This window comes from Zonotrichia albicollis, chromosome 20 (assembly GCF_047830755.1).
Source record: "Zonotrichia albicollis isolate bZonAlb1 chromosome 20, bZonAlb1.hap1, whole genome shotgun sequence".
NCBI lineage: Eukaryota > Metazoa > Chordata > Aves > Passeriformes > Passerellidae > Zonotrichia > Zonotrichia albicollis.
In genome coordinates, this window is record NC_133838.1 from 4,482,421 (window position 1) to 4,506,467 (window position 24,047).

The following is a 24,047-nucleotide window of genomic DNA, read 5'->3' on the forward strand; positions in this document are numbered from 1 at the left end:
CAACAGCGTCATTGAGCCTTTCAACTTGAAAGCACTGCCTGACCCAGATGCACCAGAGACTGCATTTTGTCTGGCACAATTCCACTTCTCAGGGATCAGGCAAGGCAGGGACAGGGACAAGGCAGAAGGCATCTCCTGCCCCAGCCTCAGCCTGCAACACTGACACAGGCAGAGAGAGCCAGGGAAGAGATTTGTCACTCTGAACCTGCCATAGGTGGCTTTGGGCTTGTGCTGTCACAGGATGACAAACTCACGCCCTGCGTAGGATGCATCCCTTTGGAAGGCTCTTTCTCCCTAACTGGAAAATTTATAAGGACATGCTGTCAGAGGTGGTTTCCCTATTTCTGCCTATACAATACCAGGCAATGTCCATGAATCTCCTTCACATCTCAAAGGGTTCCGCTCAGAAACTGCCCCAATGAAAGGTTTTCTGCTTCATAAGCAGGAGGAAGGAGTGGGAACATTTCTCATTTCATGCTAAATGCCTTCTTTATCCTACTAATTGTGACACTAGAAAGGCTGCAGGGAGATAAAAAGAATGAGCAGGATGGAGAGGAACGTATCCTCTTCCAGCGCTGCATTTCAGGGGCCCCCAGGTACCACTCAACACTTCACACTGGAGGAATTTTCACTGTGCCACCAGAGAACATTTCCAGAGACTGGGCTCTGGGAGAGTCCACTGAGCCCACCAAAGAACTGAAATGAATTTAAAGAAATTTTGATAACCCAGCTTTCCAAATGTCAACTCTGAGTCAAGACTACAATGGTCATTTTAGGACAGACATGCCCTGTACCTACCTGCATTTTCAGAATTCTTTTTGCTTCTGCAGCTGGGTCTTGGCCTGGAGAAAATGGAGGACAAAAGAATATGTGAGGAGGTAGAAAGAAAAGGGAGAGAATGGGCGTACCATGAAAGGAGGCAAAACTTCTTAGGATGGTCACTATGATAAAGGAGGAAATGCAACCCATAAACCCAACAGGATGCAAAGCTAATTCATTGTCCTTAAGTTTGCCATTGCTGGAGTCACACAGAGGTGGCCAAGCTCCAGCTAAAACACAGCAGTAATTCTTCTACCTGCATCAGAACTCCCTAGTTCTGCTGCCTCTCCTTTTGGAGCCAAGTGGCTCCTGAAGCCTCTCTGAAGCAGCAAGAGCTGCTGAGCTGCATCATGACTCTGGAGGGCAGCTACTTTTGTACAGCTGCCAAAGCTTGACTTTGCCTGCTTGTGCCTTACCCTAGTGACAGCCTCGTGCTACATGTGGTCAGAGCACTGCTGTCTCCTGAGAATGATATTACACCTGCTGGCTCTTTCAAGAAAACAAAGACTGGTTTCCAACTCAGCTGCTAGGGAAGGATGTTCAGATCACACCTTAAAAGCCCCACTAAAGATTCGCAACTGGCATGACACTTCTGTGACTCCCTCTTTATTGTTAGCTCTTGCATAACGGTAATAGCTTCATTTTCTTTTGCATATCCAAGCCAATATTTTTCCATCAGGTACAGTCCTATGCCTCTTCCATAGCACCTTTCCCTCGTTGATCTTAAGCCCAGATCAAAATATTAAATACCAATCGGATTATACATCAGATTTTACATCTATTCTGCAAAATTTATCTGGCATCTTATTTCATTGTGGAGCCACAGGCACAGTGAAGTTACACCTGATGTTTACAGAAGTAGCACCTGAATTTGCAGACACCTCTCCAGTAGCCAGTATTTGCCCAAGGATAACAAAGACCTGCAGGACCCTATCCCAGGCAGTACAGTCCCCAAATGTCACCACAACAATTACAGAGGAATTCAATAGCCAAGCCCACCAGAGGACCCATCTTGAGGTGCTTTGAAGCCCTGCCTCCTCTTCCCCACCACCACCTCTGCTCTTAGGACATTGGTGTTGCCTTTGACATTGTGCTGGATCATCATTTGTGCTGGATCATCATAGATGGCCAAAATGGAGAATACACACAGGTTTGCCTAAATACATGGGACACCTGACTGGGCAAAATGATCCCACGAGATGCGAAGAGAGAGCTGAACAGCTGAACTGCAGCAGCAAACACCTTGACTTACCTCATCTCCTGGGATTCCTGGAATTCCAGCTGAGGAGAGCTTGGCAGGGACCCTGCAGCACTGCCAAGAGGGGGACTCACTGCCCTGCGTATGGGGGGGATCAGAGGTGGTCTCAGTGACCCCTTCTTCATATCCTCACCCCTGGAATACAGCAAGGAAGTCTGGAAAGAATAGAACATAGTGATCAGATCAAGCATCCAGCCTTGCCCCCATTCATGCCTCAAGACATTTAGCCATGCATTTAACTGGGACCTGCCAGGAAATGTCAAACGGATCGTCCAGCTTGGCCCAGGATGGGGAAGGGAACACGAAGTGAGGGAGAGACCATGTCACACATTTGCCACCTCTGCCCTCATGCTCACTCCTCTGCAAGTGTAGCTGCATTCCCAGCTGGCATTCACATGTTTGACATCAGGATGTTCTGGTGTGCCACTGCCTCCACTGCCCTTTTGGATGGCATGGCAGTGGCTTTAGATCACTGTTCTATCCCTGCCCCTAAGCTGTCTCACAGCCAGTGCTGATCTCCAGCCAAGACCCCACAAAGCCATTCTGCAGGATGTCAAAACCTGCTTTTCTCAAGCCCCTCATTTCTTCTGCTGCTGCCCTTCCCTTCTACACTTCCCCAGCAGCCTTTGAGCCCAGGTGGTGCTGAGCTTTCAGCATGCTGGCTGCTCTCCAGCTCCTACACATCCATCATCTCAGGCTCCCTGGCACTGAGGAAGTTCAGCAGAGCTCCCCTGCCCTGCTGATCTCTGCAAGCTCTCTGTCTGCCCAAGGTGCTCCAGGGCCCCCATGCCATGGCCAGGAATGGGGCTGGAGGCAGCAGGGGCAGGTGCTCACTCATCCTCAGTATCCCATCATTTCTGGCCCAGCTAAAGAGACAAACCAGAACCTGTTCAAACTTCACTGAAAGGGTCAGTTCCTGACAGGGAAAAGCTCTCCGAGCTCTGCCAACAGCACATAAACTGAACATTTGCCACACAGGACTTTGCTTGGTCTCCTTACCTTATATCCTTTTCCCTCTGAACTCACCTCCTGTTTTTTTCTCCTCTCCTCATCCCAGCCGGTGCCATTTTCCCCATTCTCCTGCTCTCTGCTGCATGTTGGGCTTGGCTTGGTAGGAGGAGAGCTCTTCGGAATGGGAGGCAACGGCTTGGAGGGAAGGAGCACAGAGGAACTTGCCAGGGAAAACCTCTTGGCAAGAGGGTAGCCAGTCAGGCCTGCAAAGTGGAGACACAAAATAGAACAGAGGCCACAATGCAAACCTAAAGCATCTGAAGCTCCATATTTCCTGGGACACATTTCCTGCAAACTTCTAAACAGCTGCACAGGGAAACATGCTCCTGCTGGCAGACACTGAGGCAGGCCAGGGCAAAACCCTGAGCCACTTGCCCAGAGCTGGCACAGGCACAGCCTGGCCTCTGGGCTGCCCTGGGACAGCAGGGATCCCAGAGCCCTGTGCTCTCCAGGAATGGCTCAGCTGCACATGCACCCTCCTGCTCCTCTGCCTGCCCCACAGCTCAGCAGCCCCACAGCTCCAGGGACACTGGCAGCAGCACAGCTCAGTGAAGGGGCACATGCAGGGCACAGCTGTTCCCTGGCAATGTGCACAGCCTCTCTGGGCTGCCACAAGACCCTTCCTCCCAGCAGAGATTGGCCCAGCTCCCCCCTCACCTCTGTGTGAGGCTGAGCCATGCTCATAAGGAGAGAAGTCAGTTAGGTGAACTCTCACCTTTATCATCAACACATCTAATGGGTGTGGTGCTCAAGGGGAATATTTTTAATTATTAAGAAAATTTATTTGGTTTTATTTCCCATGGAACTAGCCTGCATTTAATTCCTCTTAGCAGTATTGAGGTAGCAAGTTTGAAGGGAAAGCTGGAAGCCTCCAATGATAAAAAGGGGAAAAAAGATTCCCTCTTGAGGCTGGCCTGTGAATCCACAGGAAAACTCTCAGAGTTGTGATGTTATTTCTGCAAACCACAAAGATCTCCAATCAAGCAGGCAGGCCTTATTGGCGTATCTGTAGCACCGTAATCCCACCCTCAGGCTCAGATCCTATCAGCAAGCAGAGGAAGAATGGGAAATTTATCTGTAATGAGACCCAAAATTGATGGCAAAGAAAACAACAGAATTTGCATCTCACGACCATGTCCAACCTGTAGTCAGTTATGGCCACAGTCCCTGTCCTGGCTGACAGTAGGAGTGATTTGGCTACTGTCAAAAATGAGAAACTAATGATAGAATGTTGTGATGCCTCAGGGCATCCTTGCAGGATCATCTGTAGCTGTCAGCCACCTACTCTGACACAGAGTCAGCACTGACCACCATGGACCAGTTTTCTTTGAAACCTGGGGGGATTTTTTTCCATTTGGCTCTGGCCTTCCATCTCCTTTCTATCCTCACCTTTTCCTTCAGTTGTCTTTCCTTTTCCAGTAAAACCCATGTTTGAACCTGTGCTTCTGCCTGGCAGAAGTGTCTGGGTTTGAGTTTAGGAATGCTCTCAGAGCAGTCAGCGCTGGGAGCTTGGTCCCAGTCTTTGCGCAAGGCCGGGTTACTCCAATCACTGTCACTCAGCACAGAGAGGCAGATCCAGACGTGTCTGCTGCCACTGGGGCCGTGTCCAGCACAACCTGCACCAGCCCAGCGTGGGGCTGCCCCTTTGTGACATGCTCACCATGGTTCTCTCGTTTCCATGGCTGCAAAACCCCACCCCAACTCCATCCCCTTCCATTCCCTTGCCAAGGGCAGCCAGCCCTAAGCCCAGACGGGCCAGGCCTGAGCGTTTCACACTGTCTAGGTGTTATGAATATGAACAAGACCAAACTTTCTCCAGAAAAAGAGGTTCTTGTTTATTAAAATAGCTACAAGGAACGGAGTACCCAGGATAAGCCCAGGCACCCACACAGCAAGCCAAAAACAGAACAGTACACTAACCCCAAGTGCACTGGGCTGTCCCCAAAAAAAACCCAAACAAGTAGCCAAAAAGAAGAACCCTGACCCAACTGAACACCCCCCCCATTTTTAGCCCCTTTTGAGTCCAGGATTGATCCATTTTGGATCCGCATGATGATTGGTCCATTTCCAGGCTTCTCATTGCTCTTAAACACCGTTCATTCTGGACCAGTCGTTTCTACAGGGCTTCGAATGATTGGTCAGATCTTCCATCCAATCCAGCTTTGACCTCACCTTTCCCCACCAGACCACTGTTCCACCAAACCCTGGATCCTTCTCCTAGCACATTGTAATAAGCCCCGCCCCTCCTTTAACATAATACAATTAACATAATTAATACAATATAATTGAACTATACCCTTATTTAACTTAACTTTTACCTATAACATAGGAAGGAGACCCTTTCCAAAGCTACTTTTCAGGGCCTTTATTTCTGTAATTCCTACTCAGTTCTAGGTTGCAGCTTGTTGGTGTGGGATTTTGTTTAATTCTCTTCACATCAAACAAAGTGCTGGGACACAAACAATGGCACGGGGCTCTCAGGACTCTAGCTGGTCAGAAGACCCCAAGTTAAGTTAGAAAGTCTCTTTTCCCAGCCAGGCGGTTGAAGAAGGAGTCAGAGCTCTTCATTTCTCGGTCTCAAGGTTGTTTCTTGTATCTTATCTATAAACTTCTTTCTCCTGACCTGCCGAGGTCCGCTCAGCAAGAATGTCAGAGGCACTCCACCTGCCTCTGAGGCGGTGTTACCTTTTTTTACTAAAAACTACGTGTACAATGTTTACCATTACTTTCCAGTACCTGTCATCTATGTTAGACAATTTTCTACTCCAAACCAGTCTAAAAGTGCCAACATCACAGCTGAAGATTGAGGCTAGGAAGAAGGAAAAAGGACAAGGCACACCCAAATTCCTCCATCTTGGGACCCCAAGCCCTCATTCTAAAAGCTTCAAAAATCTATTTTTCACCCTGTGACAAGCTAACTATTATTCTACTGAAAATTTCATGGCTTGTAATTCTTCATATAAGGTTGGTAATCCTTTTTTCCAAGGGCTAGATCAAAGGCACAGGGGTCTTGGGCTCTGTGCCAAGGTCTCTGAGCCCTTGGGGGACTTGAGTCCTCCAGGGCAGCCAGAGGAATTTCCTGGGTTCTGACACCGGGCAGTGGAAGTAAAAGCAGCTTTGCACTCCCCAGTAGATGACCCAAAAATCAGTTGGCTGAGAGCTGTAGGGAACAAACTGACCTTTCAAACGTTCCTCTTTTGCTTTGCTTCATTGTTCCCTGGGGTTTTTTTTCTCTGCGTTCTTTATTGCACAGACACCTGAACCCAACATAAACATGATCTACCTCACAACATTTCTGATCCTGGCAGTTCCTGAAAACTCCAAATTTTCTTAATGGAAATGGCAAGGGGCAGTCATTCTGAAATACTCCCCAACAGAGGAGGTAAAAACAACTCATCCTTGACACCTTTGATTTGGCAGAACTAAGTCCAGTCTATGGGACCCCTGGGGCTGATCCCTTTTTCTCAATCTGCAAAATTATTTCTTCAAGTCTCATCTCTCCTATCTATTCAAAGAAGCTTTGCACTCTGCATTAGATGCCCCCAATATTCAGTGGGCTGATATGATCAGTGTATCTGTAGGGTGTAAATTGGCCATGCAGAGTTCTCCTTTGTTGTTCAAGGGGCTTATTCCCACTTTCTTTCCTGCAGACACACCCAAACCCAACATTGCAACACAAAGCAATTCTCATTTGGACTGTCCCTGAAAATTCAAACTTATGCTCAGGGCGTTTCCCTGTCCCCAGGGACAGGCTCCAAGGCTGGGCTCTCACCTGCACAGAATGAAGAAGAGCTGCTGCCCTTGCCAGCAGCTCCGGGGTCTCACCATCTTCGCTTTGAATGCAGCTTTTGTACACACTATGCCTCTCTGAGCCCAGCAGCATTCCCAGGCATCAGCAGTGCTGCTGCAGGCCAACATCCCCCAGGCACAGCTGCAGCAAGGAGATTGCAACAAGGCCTGGCTGCAGGAGTCTCCAGCCTGCAGCAGCCCTTCACCTGCGGCGGAATCATTTTGCGCTGACATGGGGGAGCAAAGGGATTAGGGGCTCTTTGCAGATGAGGGTCTCCTCCATGTGCTGCTGCTCGCTGGGCTGATACAGTTGCTGGTGCCCTCCTCCACAGCTGTACCAGGAGTCTGTCTGGGAAAATAACACTGCCAGTGCCAGCCACCCATCCCTGCCATGGCCCTGCCCACAGGGCGTCCTGCCCACCAAACTGCTCCAGTCAGGTGATGTCAGACACCATCAAAATACATTCAAACAATGCATTTTCCACACTCTGGCAAAATCATGGCCATACAGGCCACGTGCTGGAGGCAGACTGCTGTTGGCAGAATGGGGGAAGCCCCAGCAGCTGCACTCTCCAGGCTGGATGGCCATGGCAGCAGAGGCCAGTCTCTCACCGTGCCCACTGCTGTGGGACCCAGTGCTTTGGACATGTTCCCACTGAACTCAGGCTGCAGCTACAGCAGCACCATGCCTTCACACATTTGATAACAAAGAGCAGGAATGGCACACAGGACTGCCCCAAGAGCTACAAAAAAATGGGGTGAGGGAGGGGACAAGTGAGTTAGAATAGCTCATTCCTTTTTAATACGAGCAGGGATTTAAGCAGGGATACTGGGCTAATCATACTGGGCCCTGGTTTGTAAGCCTTGTCTCTAGCAATTCCCACCAGTCTGCAAGCATTTTTCACTACAAAGGAGTAGATAGGATTTTACAGAACATGCATGAGCAAGTCTGAGCCAGAACTCAAAGTACAAGACAAATAGTCCCAAATCAGCCACCCATGGGGAAAGGAAAAAGAAAAGCAGATGAAGCAAGTGCCATTGTGGCTGAATTGCCTGCATTTATCCCATGGTCAAACCTTTCTGAATAAAAGCACCTCAGTTCAAATACACAGCTTAAGATCAAGGAATTCAAGTGTTCTGAGAGCATTAAAAGCCTGATTTCTATGACGGAATGGTAGATGCTAAATTCCTTAAAAACACAAATGTGGGTCTATTTGGGACTGCATGCTTCAAAAGCAGGAATGGAGGTTTAGAATTGCAGAACTGTTTCCATTGGAAAAGACCTTTAAGATCATAGAGTCCTCCCAATAACCTAAGACCACTAACACTGCCAAGGCCACCACCAAAGCATATCCCAGGAAATGTCGTGGGATGGGACATCCTTCTTGTCTCCTTTGTCTCCCAGGAGCCCCTTGGAAAGAGAAATGCCCACACAGGCTTTATCTGACTCCTTCCCAGCCAGCCTTTCCCTCACTCCTGGGTCTCATTTGCTCCACAGGTTTCACCAGCTCGCTAAGCTCAGAGGAGCTCTCAGAGGAGAAAATGCTGCCTGGTGTGGGGCTGTCTGATCCCTGTCTCATCTTCATTCCATCTGCCCTGCTCCCTCTCCCATCAAAGAGACCGAAGGATCCCCCCAACCCCACGGTGCTGCACCAGATTCCGGGTACGTTCCCTCCTGTACTCCTTGGTGGCCCCGGGGAGGCTCCAGAGCCCTCCCTGTGTGCGGGACAGCTGCAGCAGCACCACCGCGCCTGCATGAGAGCAGCGCCCGAGGAGCAGCTGCGCCAGTTCAGAGTCTGAAACGGAATCCTCAGTGCACACAAATGACAACTGACATTTCACGGCTGGCAGGAGAAGCTAAATCCATCTGCTCGCTGCCCTTTCTAGCCATGGCCATTGGAAGAATTGCCCCTGCCCAGGAAGCTCTCAGGTGCAAGAGAGGAGCAAAAGTCAGGTGTTTCTGATGTGCTAGCTGCCAGTGCTTCAGGTTTTCCTTCCAAGTTCTAAGGGGTTTGTACTATTTTTACCATTTCAACACTTTCTGTGCAACCCATTGAGCGAGTAAGCACCACACCCTCTCCCTCAAAGCCTTGAGGTACTGCCAAAGCAGAACTTGTTCATGCTCTTTTCTCCTGGTGATTTTATAATCCCATGCAGACTCTGATAGCAAAGCAGTGCTGTAGAGAAAAGATTGGAATCCTGGGGCACTTTTTGGGTGGGTGTTTGAATCTGCTTTTCCAGGCCTTGGGCTGAGCAGGGTGAGGCCGAGGCCTGGGCCCCTCCAGCTGGCGCTGGGGAGCCCCCGGGGCAGCGGCGAGGGGCGGCCCCGAGGGGAGGCAGAGGGGGCGTTTCCCCCAAGCGGGCGGGCGAGCGGCGGGGAAAGGCGCCCTGGGCACAAGGGCAGGCATAGGGGCCTCGGCTCTCTGCAGTGCGGGCGGCCCAGCGCCAATCGCTGCTCCCGGAGCCGCCGCCAGGGCCGTGTCTCCTCCCTGCCGCTGACCCTGCACCTGCAGCGCTGCCGCCGGCTCTGCCGGGCTCCCCGGCACGGACGGCGAGGACGTGGCCATGCTGCAGCGGGGGCCCAGCAGGGACACCCAGATGGTACCAGGGCTGCAGCTCCTCTCCTGCAAGGAAAGGCTGGCACAGCTCGGCTTCTTCAGCCTGGCAAAGAGACTCAGACTTCATCGAGCTGTGGCCTTCCAGTACCTGAGGGCAACCTACAAGAAAGCTGGGCAGGGACTTTGTACGAGGGCAGGCAAGGACAGGACCAGGGACCAGGGAGACTGGATCCAAATGGAAAGAGAGTAGGTTTAGGTAGGGATTCAGAAAAAAGACCCTCCTGGAACAGTTTGCCCAGAGAAGGTGTGGATTTTGAGAAGAGGAAATCAGGAGAAGATTGAGAGGGAGAGAAAGATCCACAGTTGGCCTTGCGTCCGGCACCATCTCAGCTGCTCTGAGCTCTGGGGCCGTGGGAGGTGTCATTGTTTTCATATCCAAAAACACATTCGGTAACGGGTTCCCCCTCCCTTCATCATCCCCAAACTTTAGCTGTCTCGTTTCACACCCCGGCTCCCCAGTCCCAACCCATCCCACCCCTGCTGGACATCAAGACCCACTTCCCAAGCCGTATTTCCCCCATTTCACACCACCCAAACCCCATCCCACCCATCCCACCCCACCCAATGACCATCTCACCCCTCCTGATTTGCAGCACACTTCACCCAATCCTCTTCCAACCCCATTCCACCCTGAGGGGCTGTGGAATCGAGGAATTTTTGGCTGGGACTGAGTAGTTTTCAGTGGCATTGAGGGGTATTGAGGTGATAGATTGAACCCTCTCATCTCTTTGAGTGCCAAGAAAGGGAGATAACCACATCAAATACTCCCAAAACCCCCCAAGTATCTCCCTGAATCCCAGATTCCCCTGAAACACTTGTAAAAAGTGAGGCTTTAGATGCCTTCAATGAATTTGTTGATTTTTCCCCCAATTTTGACTGTTGTAAGGGATCAAGATCAATCAAAAGAAAATTAGGGCCTTAACAAAGGGATAACTAGCCAAGTGTCTTCCCAATTCAGGTCACTGGGAATGTGGGTCTGAAGGGCTCTGACCAACGTGGACCCTCCAATGGGGGATGGAGTTGGAGCAGCGCACGAAGCCCTTCCTGCAGTTGGGGCACTCGGAGGGCTTCCCTTACCAGTGACGCTGTTGGTGTTTACTGAAGTCAGAGCTGTCTGAGAAGCTTTTCCCACACTGGGGACACTCACAGGGCCTCTCCCCAGTGTGGAAGCACCAGTGCCTGACGAGGGTGGAGTTGTGCTTGAATCCCTTCCTGCAGCTGGGGCAGTGGAAGGGTCTCTCCTCCCTGTGAATCCACTGATGAGGGAGGAGATGGGAGCTGGTCTGAAACCTCCACTGGCACTCGGGACACTTGTAGGGCCTCTCCCCAGTGCGAACGCGTTGGTGGATGGTGAGGGCAGAGCTGCAGCTGAAGTCCTTCCCACATTCCCCACACTCATAGGGATCCACCAGTGTGGATCATCTGGTGGCAGATCAGGGTGCTGCTCTGCCCGAAGCTCTTCCCACACTCCAAGCACTTGCAGGGCTTCTCTCCATCATGAAGCTGCTCCACAGATCACCAGCTCTGAGCTCTGGCTGAAGCTCTGTCCACCTTCCTGGCACAGGGTGGCTCTTCCCTCCTCAGAGCACCCCAGGCTGGGTTTGCAGCCCCTCCTCCTGCAGGGTCTCCAGGGATTTTCCTTCCTGTTCAATTCCTGTGCTGTGGAGTTGCTCAAAACGGCCTCTTCCATGAGGTTCTGCTGCCATGGGGATTTGTCCTCCCTGGTCTCCATCCTCAGCTGCTTGTCTGGGGGAGGAAGGACAAAGAGATGGGATTTGCCTCCATGCCAGAGGGAAGGAGATCCCCCCTGTGCGTCCCCAGCAGGATGGCATCAGCAGCAGGGCTGTCCTGCCGCCAGGGGCCGTGTTCGGCTGGGAGAGGGAGCAGAAGAGAAGGGGAAAGGGGCACTGACTTCCTCCTCACCTGCCTATGTGTCCCCAGACATCTTCCTAACAGCCTCCTTCTCCATCCAGCCAAGGTTTGGGAAAGAGAAATCCTGGTTTGGGGAAAAATACAATGTATGAGCACATTGGGTTAGGGAGTTCCTACTGCCCAAGTCCTGGAAGTCACCAGGAATCTGCCACCCATATAAACCTCCAAAACACCAAGATTCAGGGACCCAAAATACACAAATGACCAAGATGAAGCAAAAACACCCAGCCCTGAGTTTCCTCTCTCTGATCCCTCAACTTTGGGCTCCTGGAGGGCCCCCTGTCTGGGTTGCTCCAGGTCAAGTTTGTATTGATGTTCCCCCCCTGTAGAAATTTGGATGCTCATTTCTGCAGGCACCTTTTCACAACCACGAGCTCCCCCTGGGTCACATCAGGGTTCACCACTTGTAACCAGCAGTCCCCAAAGGGGTAATAATTAGCATTGACTCCATGATTCTCAGAAGGCTGATCAATCACTTTACTATACTCTACTTATTAAGAAACCCATCGCTCTTACAGAAAGTCACCAGACAGGTGGACTCACTTGGTCCTTGAATCCAAACACCATCACCAGTGGCTAATTAATAAATTACCCTTTGGTAAACAAATCTCCATAACACATTCCACATGTTCACAACAGCAGGTGCAGCAAGCGAAGATAAGAATTGTTTATCATTCTTTTCTATGATCTTCTCACTGCCTTCCCCAGGACAATGCCTGGGAAAGTTGTGCCTTGCTCTCTGTGGCCAGAGAGCTGTTGCCACATGTCGGCAGACTGCTTCCAGTCTGCCCTTCCCAGGTGCCCAGGACCTTCTGGGATGGCTCTGGCCTTTCCAAGGGCTTTGAGAGAAGTCTCACAGTGACACTGCCCAGCCTTCTCAACATCCCTGACACCAAAGGCCTTTTCCACATCCTTCAGTGCCAGCTCAGTGCCCAGGACACAGCACAGCCCTGTCTAGGTCCTCAGAGTGGTTCAGAAGGGAGGCAGCTGTGATTTCTCCCCACAGAGCCACCACTCCAATGTCTCTCTGTGCAGTCCATGGTGGTCCTGAGCATTTTCCCTGGAGCCTCCCTGCCCCGGATGTTTCTCTCCATGCAGTCCTCAGCACAGCCAGGCAAAGAATTCAGGTGGTTTCCCAGAGGACATTCCTCTTGAGTGAAGTGGCCTCAAGGCACTGTTTGTGCCACTGGAATTGTGCCACTCCCGGGTGCTGCTGATGGTGTTTGTGCTCACTGGGGTTCATCTCCCCACACACACACATGATGCACTCCTGAAGTCTCCTCAGTACAGAGCTGAGTACACAGCTCAGTACACAGACTGCTGGCCTGGTCAGTTGGTGTCCCTCCGTGCAGGGACAAACAACCTCCTGCAGGTGAGGGCAGAGGCCAGTGCTGGCAATGGTGGTTGCAGAGGCTGGTGTGGGACAATTGCCCTGGCTGTCCCCAGAACAAAGACACAGCCCAGGCCCTGCTCTGCTGCTCCCTGAGCGCTATCCCGGGAGCTCTGGCTGTGCCAGGACACTGCTGTGAGCCCCCCTGCACACTCCCCCCTGCCCCAGGCACTGGGCTTTGCTGTGCCAGGGCATTCCTGGGGCACATTGCTGACAGCAGGAAATGGAGAGAGGGCAAAGCCTCCCTGCCCTCAGGAGATGCCCTTTGCTGATGGAGCTGCTGTGCTGGAGCCCAGCTGTGTCCCAGCAGTGCCCATGGCCTGTCCCTGCCTGTGGTCACAGCATGGACACGCAGCAGGACAGTGACCAAGCTGCCAGAGCACTCCAGCCTGGCACCCACGGAAGGGCTGGGAAAGAGAGTGTGGACTTGGGAAGAGCAGCTCTGAAAGGACCAAGTGCTGCTGCTCCCTGCCAGTGCTGCTGTGCTGGGACCCTTCCCTTTCCCCCCTATAACTTCATGCAGGTCCCAGAGTTGGGATCCCAGAAAAACAGGGCTCTGCAAGGTCGTTTATTTTGTTCAAACAAAGCAATAGTACAGATCCTGGAATACAGAGCTTCTGGATCCAATTCAAGAGGCAGACAGGGAATTAGGTGAGGGGTAAATAGAAACATTTAATTGAGCACATTATGGCAAGAACAACCCATAGGCATCACCAAAGACCTGAGAAGGAAGAGACTGGGCCAGTCATGAGTTCAATTCTGAAAACTAAGCAGCAGAAAACAAACGCTTTTTTGGTTCTGAAAAGTACCCAGTCATCTTTGTTCTCAGGCATCCTTGAGCTCCTGGTTCCTCAGGCTGTAGATGAGACGGTTCAGGTCTGGAGGCACCACCGACTACAGAACTGACAGTGCCAGATCCAGGGATGGGGAGGACATGGAGGGGGGCTTCACGTAGGCAAATACTGCGGTGCTGATAAACAGGGAGACCACGGCCAGATGAGGGAGGCAAGTGGAAAAGGCTTTGTGCTGTCCCTGCTCAGAGGGGATCCTCAGCACAGCCCTGAAGATGTGCACATAGGAGAAAACAATGAACACAAAACAACCAAATAACAGAAAAGCACAAACTATGAGAAGCCCAAGTTCCCTGAGGTAGGAATTGGAGCAGGAGAGCTTGAGGATCTGTGGGATTTCCCAGAAGAACTGGCCCAGGTTATTGCCATGGCACAGGGGCAGGGAAAATGTATTGGCTGTGTGCAGCAGTGAATAGAGAAAGGCACTGGCCCAGACAGCTGCTGCCATGTGGGCACAAGCTCTGCTGCCCAGGAGGGTCCTGTGGTGCAGGGCTTTGCAGATGGACACGTAGCTGTCGGAGCACATGAGGATCAGGAATGAAAGCTCTGCTGTGATAAAGAACATAAAGAAAAAGACCTGTGCAGCACATCCTGTGTAGGAGATGTTCCTGGTGTCCCAGAGGGAATTGTGCATGGCTTTGGGAACAGGGGTTCAGATGGAGCCCAGGTCGCTGAGGGCCAGGGTGAGCAGGAAGAAGAACATGGGCGTGTGCAGGTGGTGGCCGCAGGCTACGGCGCTGATGATGAGGCCGTTGCCCAGGAGGGCAGCCAGGGAGATGCCCAGCAAGAGGCAAAAGTGCAGGAGCTGCAGCTGCCACGTGTCTGCCAGTGCCAGCAGGAGGAAGTGGCTGATGGAGCTGCTGTTGGACATTTGCTGGGGCTGCACGTGGGGACCTGTTCATGGAGAAAAGGACAGTGAAGGGTTAGAGGAGATCCCTGTAACCAAAATCAAAGCCATTTCCCATACACTCTCCTTTGTAACACACACGGACATGCTCTTGTGTTTCAGAGTTCTGATGTTTTCTTTTTAAGCTCCTTCCATGTACTTCCTGGTATTCTTGGATATCAGAAACCCTCAGCGTTTCTGCTGCCCTCTGGTAGAACAGAGTGATTTCCCTGAGGCAAGGCAATGAGTGGAGACTGGGGGCAGATGATCTGTCACTTCATTCTGTTTGCAGCTCCTCTGGGCTTTCACTTTTCTCAGGTGGAGGATGTTCAGACTCCCACGTTTCTCTTAAAAACCTCCAGGTACTGCTGAGAGCAGATGGATCCACCACAGCCCAGCTCCACCTTTGTAGCCAAGGACTCACGTTGCTCATTCCACCAACCCAGCAGCATTTTCAGTGTCACAACACCTCTGCCTTTTCTCCATGGATCTTATCACTCAGAGGTGCTCTAGGACAGCTTTGCATGCTGGGGTGAAGCTCCCAGCCTGGACTGAAATCTCAGAGGGACCTGCAAGTGTCCTTGTGATGGCATTGGATGAAGGGAGATGCAGCTCCTTCCCTGGCTGCCCTGCCAGCATTGCCCAGAGCTGGGCACTGGGGACAGCATCACCCTGAGCCAGCTGTGCCCCCTCCAGAGCCCCCAGGTCTGGGCAGCTGCTCCCAGCCCTGTGCTCTGCAGAGGGAACTGGGCCTGGGGCTGCAGAGCTGCCCCACGGCTCTGCTGCAGCTCTGCCTGCACAGGAGGGGCTGCACGCCTTGGAGCCTCGGCCCTGAGGGCAGAGGCTGGGCTGGGGCACAGCAGGGAGAGGGCTTGTTCAGAGGGAGGGGCTGCACTGGAGGGGATCCTGTGGGCATCTCTAAACTCTCCCTGCCCCAGCATTGCTGGGTTGGTTTTCTCTCCTTCCCTGACCTTCTCTCTGCTTCCTGGAGGTTTTCCTCTTGCAGGTGTTCCCTGTGCCTGAGCTTCCTGTGCCAGCACTCACAGACTCCAAATCTCTGTGCACTCTCCTTGGCCTGACAGAACCTGCCTGTTTGCAGGGTACTACCTGGGGGCAGGTTCTCTTTGCAGCTTGGGGAAAGGACAGCTCAGACTGAGCCTGATGGCTCCAGCAAAGGTGCTGCTGCTGCTGTCCATGGGCAGAGTGGCTGAAGGCACATTAGGGATCTCCTGTGAACCTGCTGGTCACTAAAAGGAAAAGTTTGGTTGTCTCAGGCACCACTTGTCCAAATTCATAACTAATAATTCATAATCGTCCTTTAATATTTATTCCCCCTCCCTGCCACTCTCCAGTAGTAAGAATCTGAAGACAAAGTCTTAGGAAATTGCCTCATTTTGATCAAAATCCTTGTCTTGGAAATATTCTGTGACTGATCAGAAGCCCTCAGCATGTCAGAGCTTCATGAGCATTTCAGCTCCCCTGCACCAGAAATACCCAGAGTTGTACTCACAGAATCTGCAGGCAGTGGGATGTTGCAGCTTTAGGAGATGGCTCCAGGAGCTGCAGCTGCATTGTCCTGCAGCCAGAAGTTCCTGTGCCAAGGGCTGGCAGTGATTGTGCCCCAGGCACTTCTCAGCACCTTCCAAGCCCTGCCTGTTTGAAGCTCTCCGTGCCTCTGTTCTGTGCCCGGGGTGGCTGCAGGCAGTGCCCCAGCCCTGCTGGGCTGTGCACAGGAGCTGCTCCTGGCCAGAGCTGTCTCTCTGCAGCGCTGCCCTTGCCAGGAGCTGCTGCCTCTGGGCCAGGAGCTCGGCCCAGCTCAGCAGCACAGACACAGCACAGGGACTTTATGAGCCTCTGGGCTTTGTGCTCAGGCCCTGAACATCAGTCCCTGAGACAGAGCTGAAGAAACCTCTCCAGAGCTCCAAGTCAGAATCCAACTCCAAAGTTTCTTGGACTTGTAATGGGTCCCACTGAGACACAACTGAGAAAGTGTCCCCAGGCCCCAGGCAGAGCAGAGAACTGGAGGCAGTGATGACAGGTGGGGACAAAGAGAAGCCAAGTCTTGGTGCGCTGGGGCATAGCAGGGTCTGTGCCACCAAGGGCTGGGAGGAGACACCTTGTTCTGGGGCCCTGGGGCCTCCTGGCACAGCCCCAGCCAGGCTGGGCACTGTCAGCCCCTTGTCCTGCCCTCAGAATCCTCCCCTAGCCCACATGCCAGTGGCCTCAAGGATCTGCTGGAAGGAGTCCCTGAGGACCCTTGCTCAGCAATGGCCCTGGGGGCTTCTTAATACTCCCAGGGACTGCAGATTTTTCAAAGGACTTGGGGTTTTGCTTTTGCTGTGCAGTCTCTCAGAGCTTTGTGCAATCATGGCCTCCAATTCTCTGCTTTAATTAGTCCCTGGAGAGGCTTTGTCAGTAACAACACTCAGTGGGGCTCATTAATGCTTCAGGGTACTTCAGTTGTTTTAAGGCACTTGGTGTTTCCTTTTGGATACAGACTCTGTGAGAGGTTTGTGCAATCATGGCCCCAATTATCTGCATTAATTAGTCCCTGGAGAGCTTTGTACTGACACTCAGTGGGGCTCATTAATGCTTTGAGACACTCAAGGTGTTGAAGGTACTTAGGATTTTCCTTTCCACACTGGGTGTCTCATAGGTTTTTGTGCCATCCTGGCCAGCAATTCTCTCCTCCAAGGAGTCCATGAGGAGCCTGTATTGGAGAGAGACCCATTAATGCTTTGAGACACTTTGGGGTTTTCCTCTGCCTTTGACTCCTGGCAAGGTTTGTGCAATCTCCTCCCAGGCCCTGAGGTTCCAGGGCTCATCTCCAAATGCACAGTGAAATAAACAAGGCCAGGAGACTTCTTCTCCTTTTTAATGCCTTTATTAAAAGTGATCAGCTCAGGATTGGGCAGCTCGGCAGGGCTGCAGTCCCCGTCGTGTCTCCCAGGGCGACTCAGAGGAGGAGGATGTGCGCAGCTCTGTCCACTAGGGGCAGAGCTGGGGGATCCGGTCCTCGTGGGAGCCTTTAGGGTGTGGTGTCCCCGTCAGATCTTGATTTCGTCTCAGTCTCGCTTCCTCCCAGACCTGGCCCAGGGGCTCTCGAAGACAGGGTGAGGATCAACGAAGGTTTCCAGCGTCTCTGAGGCTCAGCACTTGGCTCCTCACGTCCAGACATCACTCCAGTCTCTCAACTCTTAATTGGCTCGTTGTTTTTGGGGTTTTCTCTGTGCGTTTGGAGTTGGGGTCCCAAAAAGCATGCTGGTCCTGGAATCACTTTGCATAACCCCCCCCACCCTCTCAGGTGTCTTCACTATTCTGGGAAAAGTACACCTTAGCCTCCTGGAAGGGCCATTAGCTCGCCCTAGCCAGGGCTTTTACTAATACAAAAACAACCATTAACTACAACGACCCGTGATTACAATAAAAAAACACGCGGAACTTTGGCCGGGACAGTGATCTGGCTGCCTTTTTGTAACTTTTTCTCACAAAAAAAAATTAACCGAATTTTTGTTCATAACAGTCCCCCCTCTTTTTCTTTGATCGAGCTGAAATTTTGAGCTCGCATCAACTCACAATTTTTTGTTTTGAATCTACTATAAATTTCTTGTGCACTTTCGTAAGCATGGTTACTTAACCTTGTTACTTTCCTTGGTTTCTTCAGGTTGGTCTGCAGGGCAAATACTATTTCACTAAAAAAGATAAATAAGCATAGTAAAAAGAGCAATCCTCCAAGTACACACACAGCGAGAAAAACCACCTTTTCCCATACATCTTTTCTGAAAATATCCAAATTCTCCCACCCACTAGGATGAAGTGTAGGAGTTTGATCTTGATTATTTACACATGCTAATCTTTTTATTTCGTTTGAAATGTTCCTAATAATTGAATTCTTTATTTTTAATATTGCCTGGAGCTGGATGACTTTGTTCAACACAGATATTGGGATCCAAACTCGGCTTTTACAATTTTGGATTTTCTCAATTTCTATTTCACTTTGCCTGTTCTTTTATTTTCTCCCAAATTATTATATATAGGAACTCCCAAACTTGATCCAGTTTCTTTGGGTAATAAGAAAATTGGTTTTATCACTCTAGCAATGCAGTTGCCAGATGAGATCAAACCTAGGGGTTTAGAGCTCCCCTGAAATGTGTTCCAAAAGGGGTTTATCTCTTTTCCAGTACACTCATATAAATACTTGTAACAAACAATTTTTCTTACTATTTTCCCTATTTCTTTGCTTTTTACTAAATCTGTCGTGCTTGTTTCAGCAGCATCACATTCCAAGCACAACCAGGCTTCCCCTATAGGGCACTCTCCTAGGAGTGGCTGCCTAAAAGTGGCAGTATTGTATGCTATCCAATACACTCTTATTTTAGTGATAAAGGACCAATTGGGAGGGGTTAACACAATCAGGGTTAAAACTGATGTGGACTCTCGACAAGGAGCTCACTTCCTCCTCATAGAGGGGTTGGTAGCACTCACTGCACAGCTCAGCTGGGCTTCCCAGAGCACCACCAGCAATCAGAGCTATCAGTACTACCCTTCCCAAGAGTCCGGTATGGGTCATCTTGCACAGCCTGCCCACCCGGCCTTGCCTCTTGGGGAATTTTACTGAGGAGAAGCTTCCAAGCTCTTTAGAGTCCCTTCTACCCGCTTCTCTGGTTAAACCTCTCTTGGTCTGTTCCCTACCAATTTTGGTTTCTCTTAGGGGAGTGCTCTGTAGAGGATTAACCTGGAGTCTTTAGAATTAAATTGGGGAACTTAAACCAGAATTACTTATTTACAGTCTTAAACTTTTTACCAACATAGTTTACACAAAACAGTCTTGAAACATTTTAAGCAATATTAGAACTCTGATACCAATTTTTCCCATACAGTTCAGTCTTTTTGACTCTTCCTTCTGAGAGTCAACTTTAAATTCTTTGGTCCTTTTATCACACTATACTCAGGTGAATTAATTTGTGATGTGGATGAATCCTTATCCAGTTCCCGGAGGTGAGTGGTATGGACTCTGGCCCAATGCCAGAGGGAAAAACTGGGAGTCTGGCCCAATGCCAGAAGGAGAAAGGGGTGGAGTCTGGTCCAATGCCAGAGGGAAAAAAATCTGATGTTGAATCCTGGTCCAATGCCAGAGGGAGAATGGGGTGCAGTCCGGTCCAATGCCAGAATGCCAGAGGGAAAAAACCTGATGTTGAATCCTGGTCCAATGCCAGGGGGTGAGAGTGATGTGAGTCCAGCCTTTCTCTTTTGGTCTTCACAGTCAAATTTGTAATGAAGAGTACCTGAAATGGGCTTTCCAACACAGGCATTAATGGTCTGCTATTTAATAATTTTATCAAAACTCAGTTTCTCTGTTTAATGTTATTGGTAATTTCTCTTTTTCCATAGCCTGTATGTTTCTCTCATCAACTTCTACATATTCTGTATTTAGCAAGGAGTTGTATTTCTCAGCTAACTTAACTCCCAAAGTACATTTATTCTCCTATTTTTCTGTGTATTTAATTCACTGGTTTTCTGTTCTATTTTTCAGGACCTTATTTATTTATCTCTTGCTTCTGTTTCTTACTTTCACTTACAGCTTAAATACTTCTTTCAACCTTTTACACTTAATTTTTTTTTCCCTTACACCATTCTTTTACACAATACACTTCCTTCTAAGGAGATGTGGTAAAACTTGTAATGGACAATCTACATTACCTCTATTCTAACTCATCTATATTCACTCTCTCATTTCTCATTCACTTTCACACATTCCTTCACACATTTAAGACACAAACTTATTGCTAGAAAATCTTGGGTCCCTATAGCCCCCCCCTCACCTTGGGGTTGGCCCACAGGTCTCAGTATCTCTGGGCCTCTTGGAAGGGCCCTGACTCTGGTTGCCTCTGGTGCACATTCACCTGTGAGGCTGCCTGCGTGTAACTAAAGCTCTTACAGCTATGGCTCCCTCACTCATCTGGGGAGCACTAGTCTGGTTTGCAAGTCACACACACACACACACACACACACACTCCCACTGCCCCCTTCCCACCTTCCCAGGAAGTTGAGGCTGACTTTGTGACTCACTCTCTCACACACAACAAGACAACAATAAGGTACCTTTCACTTTCACACCACTTATTACAAGTTTAGTCTTACTGGCCAGTTTTGGTGCTATTGGATATCCTTTCTACGTAGCTGGTTTTTTGTCTAACTTCAGAGGTTACTTTGTTGAGACAGGACTTATCTGCTCCTATATCAACCAAAAATTCTAATTCTTCATTTAGGGGTCCCATCTCAAAGTTTACCAAGGGCTCTTCTAGATGTTGCATCAGGTCCCCTAAAGTGTAAAGCCCCTGACCCTCTAATCGTCACCTCTAAGGATCTTTTCTAAATTATCCTGTTCCCTGGCTATTGCCGCATCGAGACTGAGCTTTCTACAAAACCTCCTGACGTGTCCTGGCTCTCCACAGTAATAGCAATGTCGTTCTCTCAAAGGGACTTGAGGTCTCTCCATCCCTCTTGCCCCTGACAGTACAAGAGGCTTATGCTTGCCTCCTCCTGGTGGTGGACCCGCCCACCCTGCCCTTTCTCTAGCTACAGCAACCACGATCTTAGCCTTGGCCTTTGCTTTACCTTCCTCCCTCCTTAAATACACCTTCAATGCCTCTCTTAATAACTCATTAATGTCCTTCTCTTGCCAATCTTCCATCTTTTCCAATTTTCTCCTTATATCAGGCCAAGATTTGGTAACAAATTGGACTTTTAGTAGCATTTGACCTTCTAGGGTGTCTGGGTCTATTCTAGAGTACAACTGGAAGTTCCGCCTTAGGCGGTTAAGCCAGGCAGCAGGAGATTCATCTTTCTCCTGTGTACCCTCAAATGCCAATTGGGTATTAGTTCCTTTGGGAACTGACTCTTTGATCCCCTGTATTATCAAATACCTATATTCCATCATGGCCTTCCTCCCCTCCTCCTGGTTAGGGTTCCAGCTGGGATCCTTTAGTGGCAATTTCTGTTCACCTGATGGCACCTGGGGTCCTGGACGGTTCTCTTTCTCCCAAATTCTTATGCCAGCCACCCTAATCATCTGGACCTCTTCTGGGGAAAATAATAAACTCAGGATGGAATTCATCTCCCCCCAAGTGTAGATATTTGGACCTAGAAATTGATCCACTTGGTTGGCTATGCCCACTGGGTCCTCAACTAAATGCCCCAACTCTTTCTTGAATCCTCTCACCTCAGAAGCAGTTAGGGGAGCATTCACAAAGCCAACACCTCCCGCTACTCCTCACATAGGAACCTCTCTGAGGGGAAAGAGTCTCTCCGCCTTGGAGGTCTTGGATCTGGTGCTACAGTACAACCCATCTTCAGATGCCAAACTACTTTGAGGGATATCTGGGTTACCCTGAACTTTCTGCCCATCAGCAGGTGTATTTGCTGATAGCTGTTTATCGGGGGAGGAGGCATTTGTGCCCCAACTAGGAGGAGGTAAAGGGACAGCAATAGGAGGGGGAGAAGAGCCTGAGTGAATATTAAGTGGAGCCGGAGAAGGGGTGGAGAATGCAGCAAGTGGAGTAGGCACTTGTGGTGATACAGAAGGAACTGGAGGAGCTGAAGGGGGTTGTGAGGGACTGGTTATTGGAGGAGATACTGGGTTTATCATAGCGGAAGCTGAAGAGGTAGAAGGAGGAGTTTGAGCAGGTGGTAATGAGATGGCAGACGGGGGAAGAACTGGACCTGCCATTTGAGGTGCTTGAAGAAGAGGGTTATAAGGTGGAGGGGCAGAAGGAGGCAAATAATCCAGGGGATCCCATCTTTTACTATCCTATCATCCCCTCCTTCATTCCCCTCTTTCTTCCTCTGTACCTTACAAATTCGCACTCCTTCATCCCCAACAGCGCTCTTTTACCAGCAAGCTACATACAATAATTGCTCAGGATCAGTATCCCCTGGAGCTGTCAGATAATTATTTAATTGTTGGCACATCCACTTATCCTTTGTCCCACACCAAGGCCATCCTCCTTGCAACTCTAATTCCGGCCACACTTCCATACAATAATGGATCATTTTCACTATATCTAATCCCTCCATGGCCTCTATAGAATCCCATTTTACTAACAGTTCTCCTAAGGGACTATTGGGAGGTATATACCTCAGTCTCTTACCGGTCTTTTTACTATTACACCCTTTTTACAGGTCTTAACAGTAAAAAGTCTGAAAGGTGCCTTTACTGACCGGTAATTTCAAAAAAAACCTTCTTTGAGGAGGTTCAGCCTCCTCCACTGAACTTCAAATTTCTGCCTGATGCTCAGGACTTTATACTGAAACACCTGCCCGATCTCTTCATTGCCCAACTTTTCCCCACGTCAGGTCTTACATCTATCGGGACTTGAACACACGAAGCCTCGGCCTAAGAATCCGGGTCACGCCTGACTCCCTCAGTCAGGAAAAACAACTGCCTGATTTTTAGTTTGCCTAACCCGCCAATTTTTAGGCTTCACTGTATCAGGACTTAAAAGCAAACCACAGCCTCCTTCGCTGGGGTTTGTGCCTGACTCCTGTGTCAGGACTTACTTTTGCCTGCAGGGCTTGTGAGCTACCCGAATCCTTCTCGGGACTAACAAATCTTACGCGAATCCTTCTCGAGACTTACAAATGCTACCCGAATCCTTCTCGGGACTTACAAATCTGCCTGACTTCCCTCTGTCACGACCAGGTGCGTGCCACTCATACAAATATTCCCTCCACACGCCCGGAGCAGGGGGGGCCTTTATTCCCCCTTGAGAGACGGCTCAGTCATGCTAATTCCACTCGCTTTCCCCTGTTTCCGGCCGGCCCCTTTGCAGGAGTCCGGAAACGCGGTAATAAGGGGTCCGCTCTCACTTCGAAGGTCCGGCTACCGGCCTTCGTCTCACTCACACACACATGTGCACGTCTCCCGCTCCCGCCACCGGCTTTCTCACCAGTCCGGTGCTCCGGTGCTCCTCTGCGTCGCTGATCCTGAGCCGATCCCTCTGGTCCTGGTAGCCAGCTGTCCTGAAGTTCCAAGATGGCCAGTCTTGAGTCTTCTTGCGGCGTGGCTATCCCGGACGAGTGCCCCCCGCTGAAATAAACAGGGCCAGGAGACTTCTTCTCCTTTTTAATACCTTTATTAAAAGTGATCAGCTCAGGATGGGGCAGCTCGGCAGGGCTGCAGTCCCTGTTGTGTCTCCCAGGGCGACTCAAAGAAGGAGAATATGCGCAGCTCTGTCCACTAGGGGCAGAGCCGGGGGATCCGGTCCTCGTGGGAGCCTTTAGGGCGTGGTGTCCCCGTCAGATGTTGGTTTCCCTGGCTCTGTCCCGCCCAGTCCCGGCGTCGGGACAACTCCCATGGTCAGGGCGAGAGGGACTCCGCATCTCTGCAGGCTCAGCACTCGGCTCCTCACGTCTAGTCATCACTCCAGTTTCTCAGCTCTTGGGTGGCTCGTTGTTTTTGGGGTTTTCTCCGTGGGTTTGGAGTCGGGGTCCC

The 24,047-nt window shown here is 50.4% G+C and overlaps 1 protein-coding gene across 1 annotated transcript in view; it reads left to right on the forward strand.

The window, feature by feature from the left end:
* Positions 1-8,766: 8,766 nt before the first annotated feature.
* LOC141731342 (uncharacterized) overlaps positions 8,767-24,047 on the forward strand; it is a 120,217-nt gene continuing 104,936 nt past the window's right edge. Inside the window, exons 1-2 of the mRNA XM_074555962.1 lie at positions 8,767-8,807; positions 9,391-9,478. Of these exons, the coding sequence (XP_074412063.1) occupies positions 8,767-8,807; positions 9,391-9,478 (129 nt within the window). The remainder of the gene's footprint in view (positions 8,808-9,390; positions 9,479-24,047) is intronic.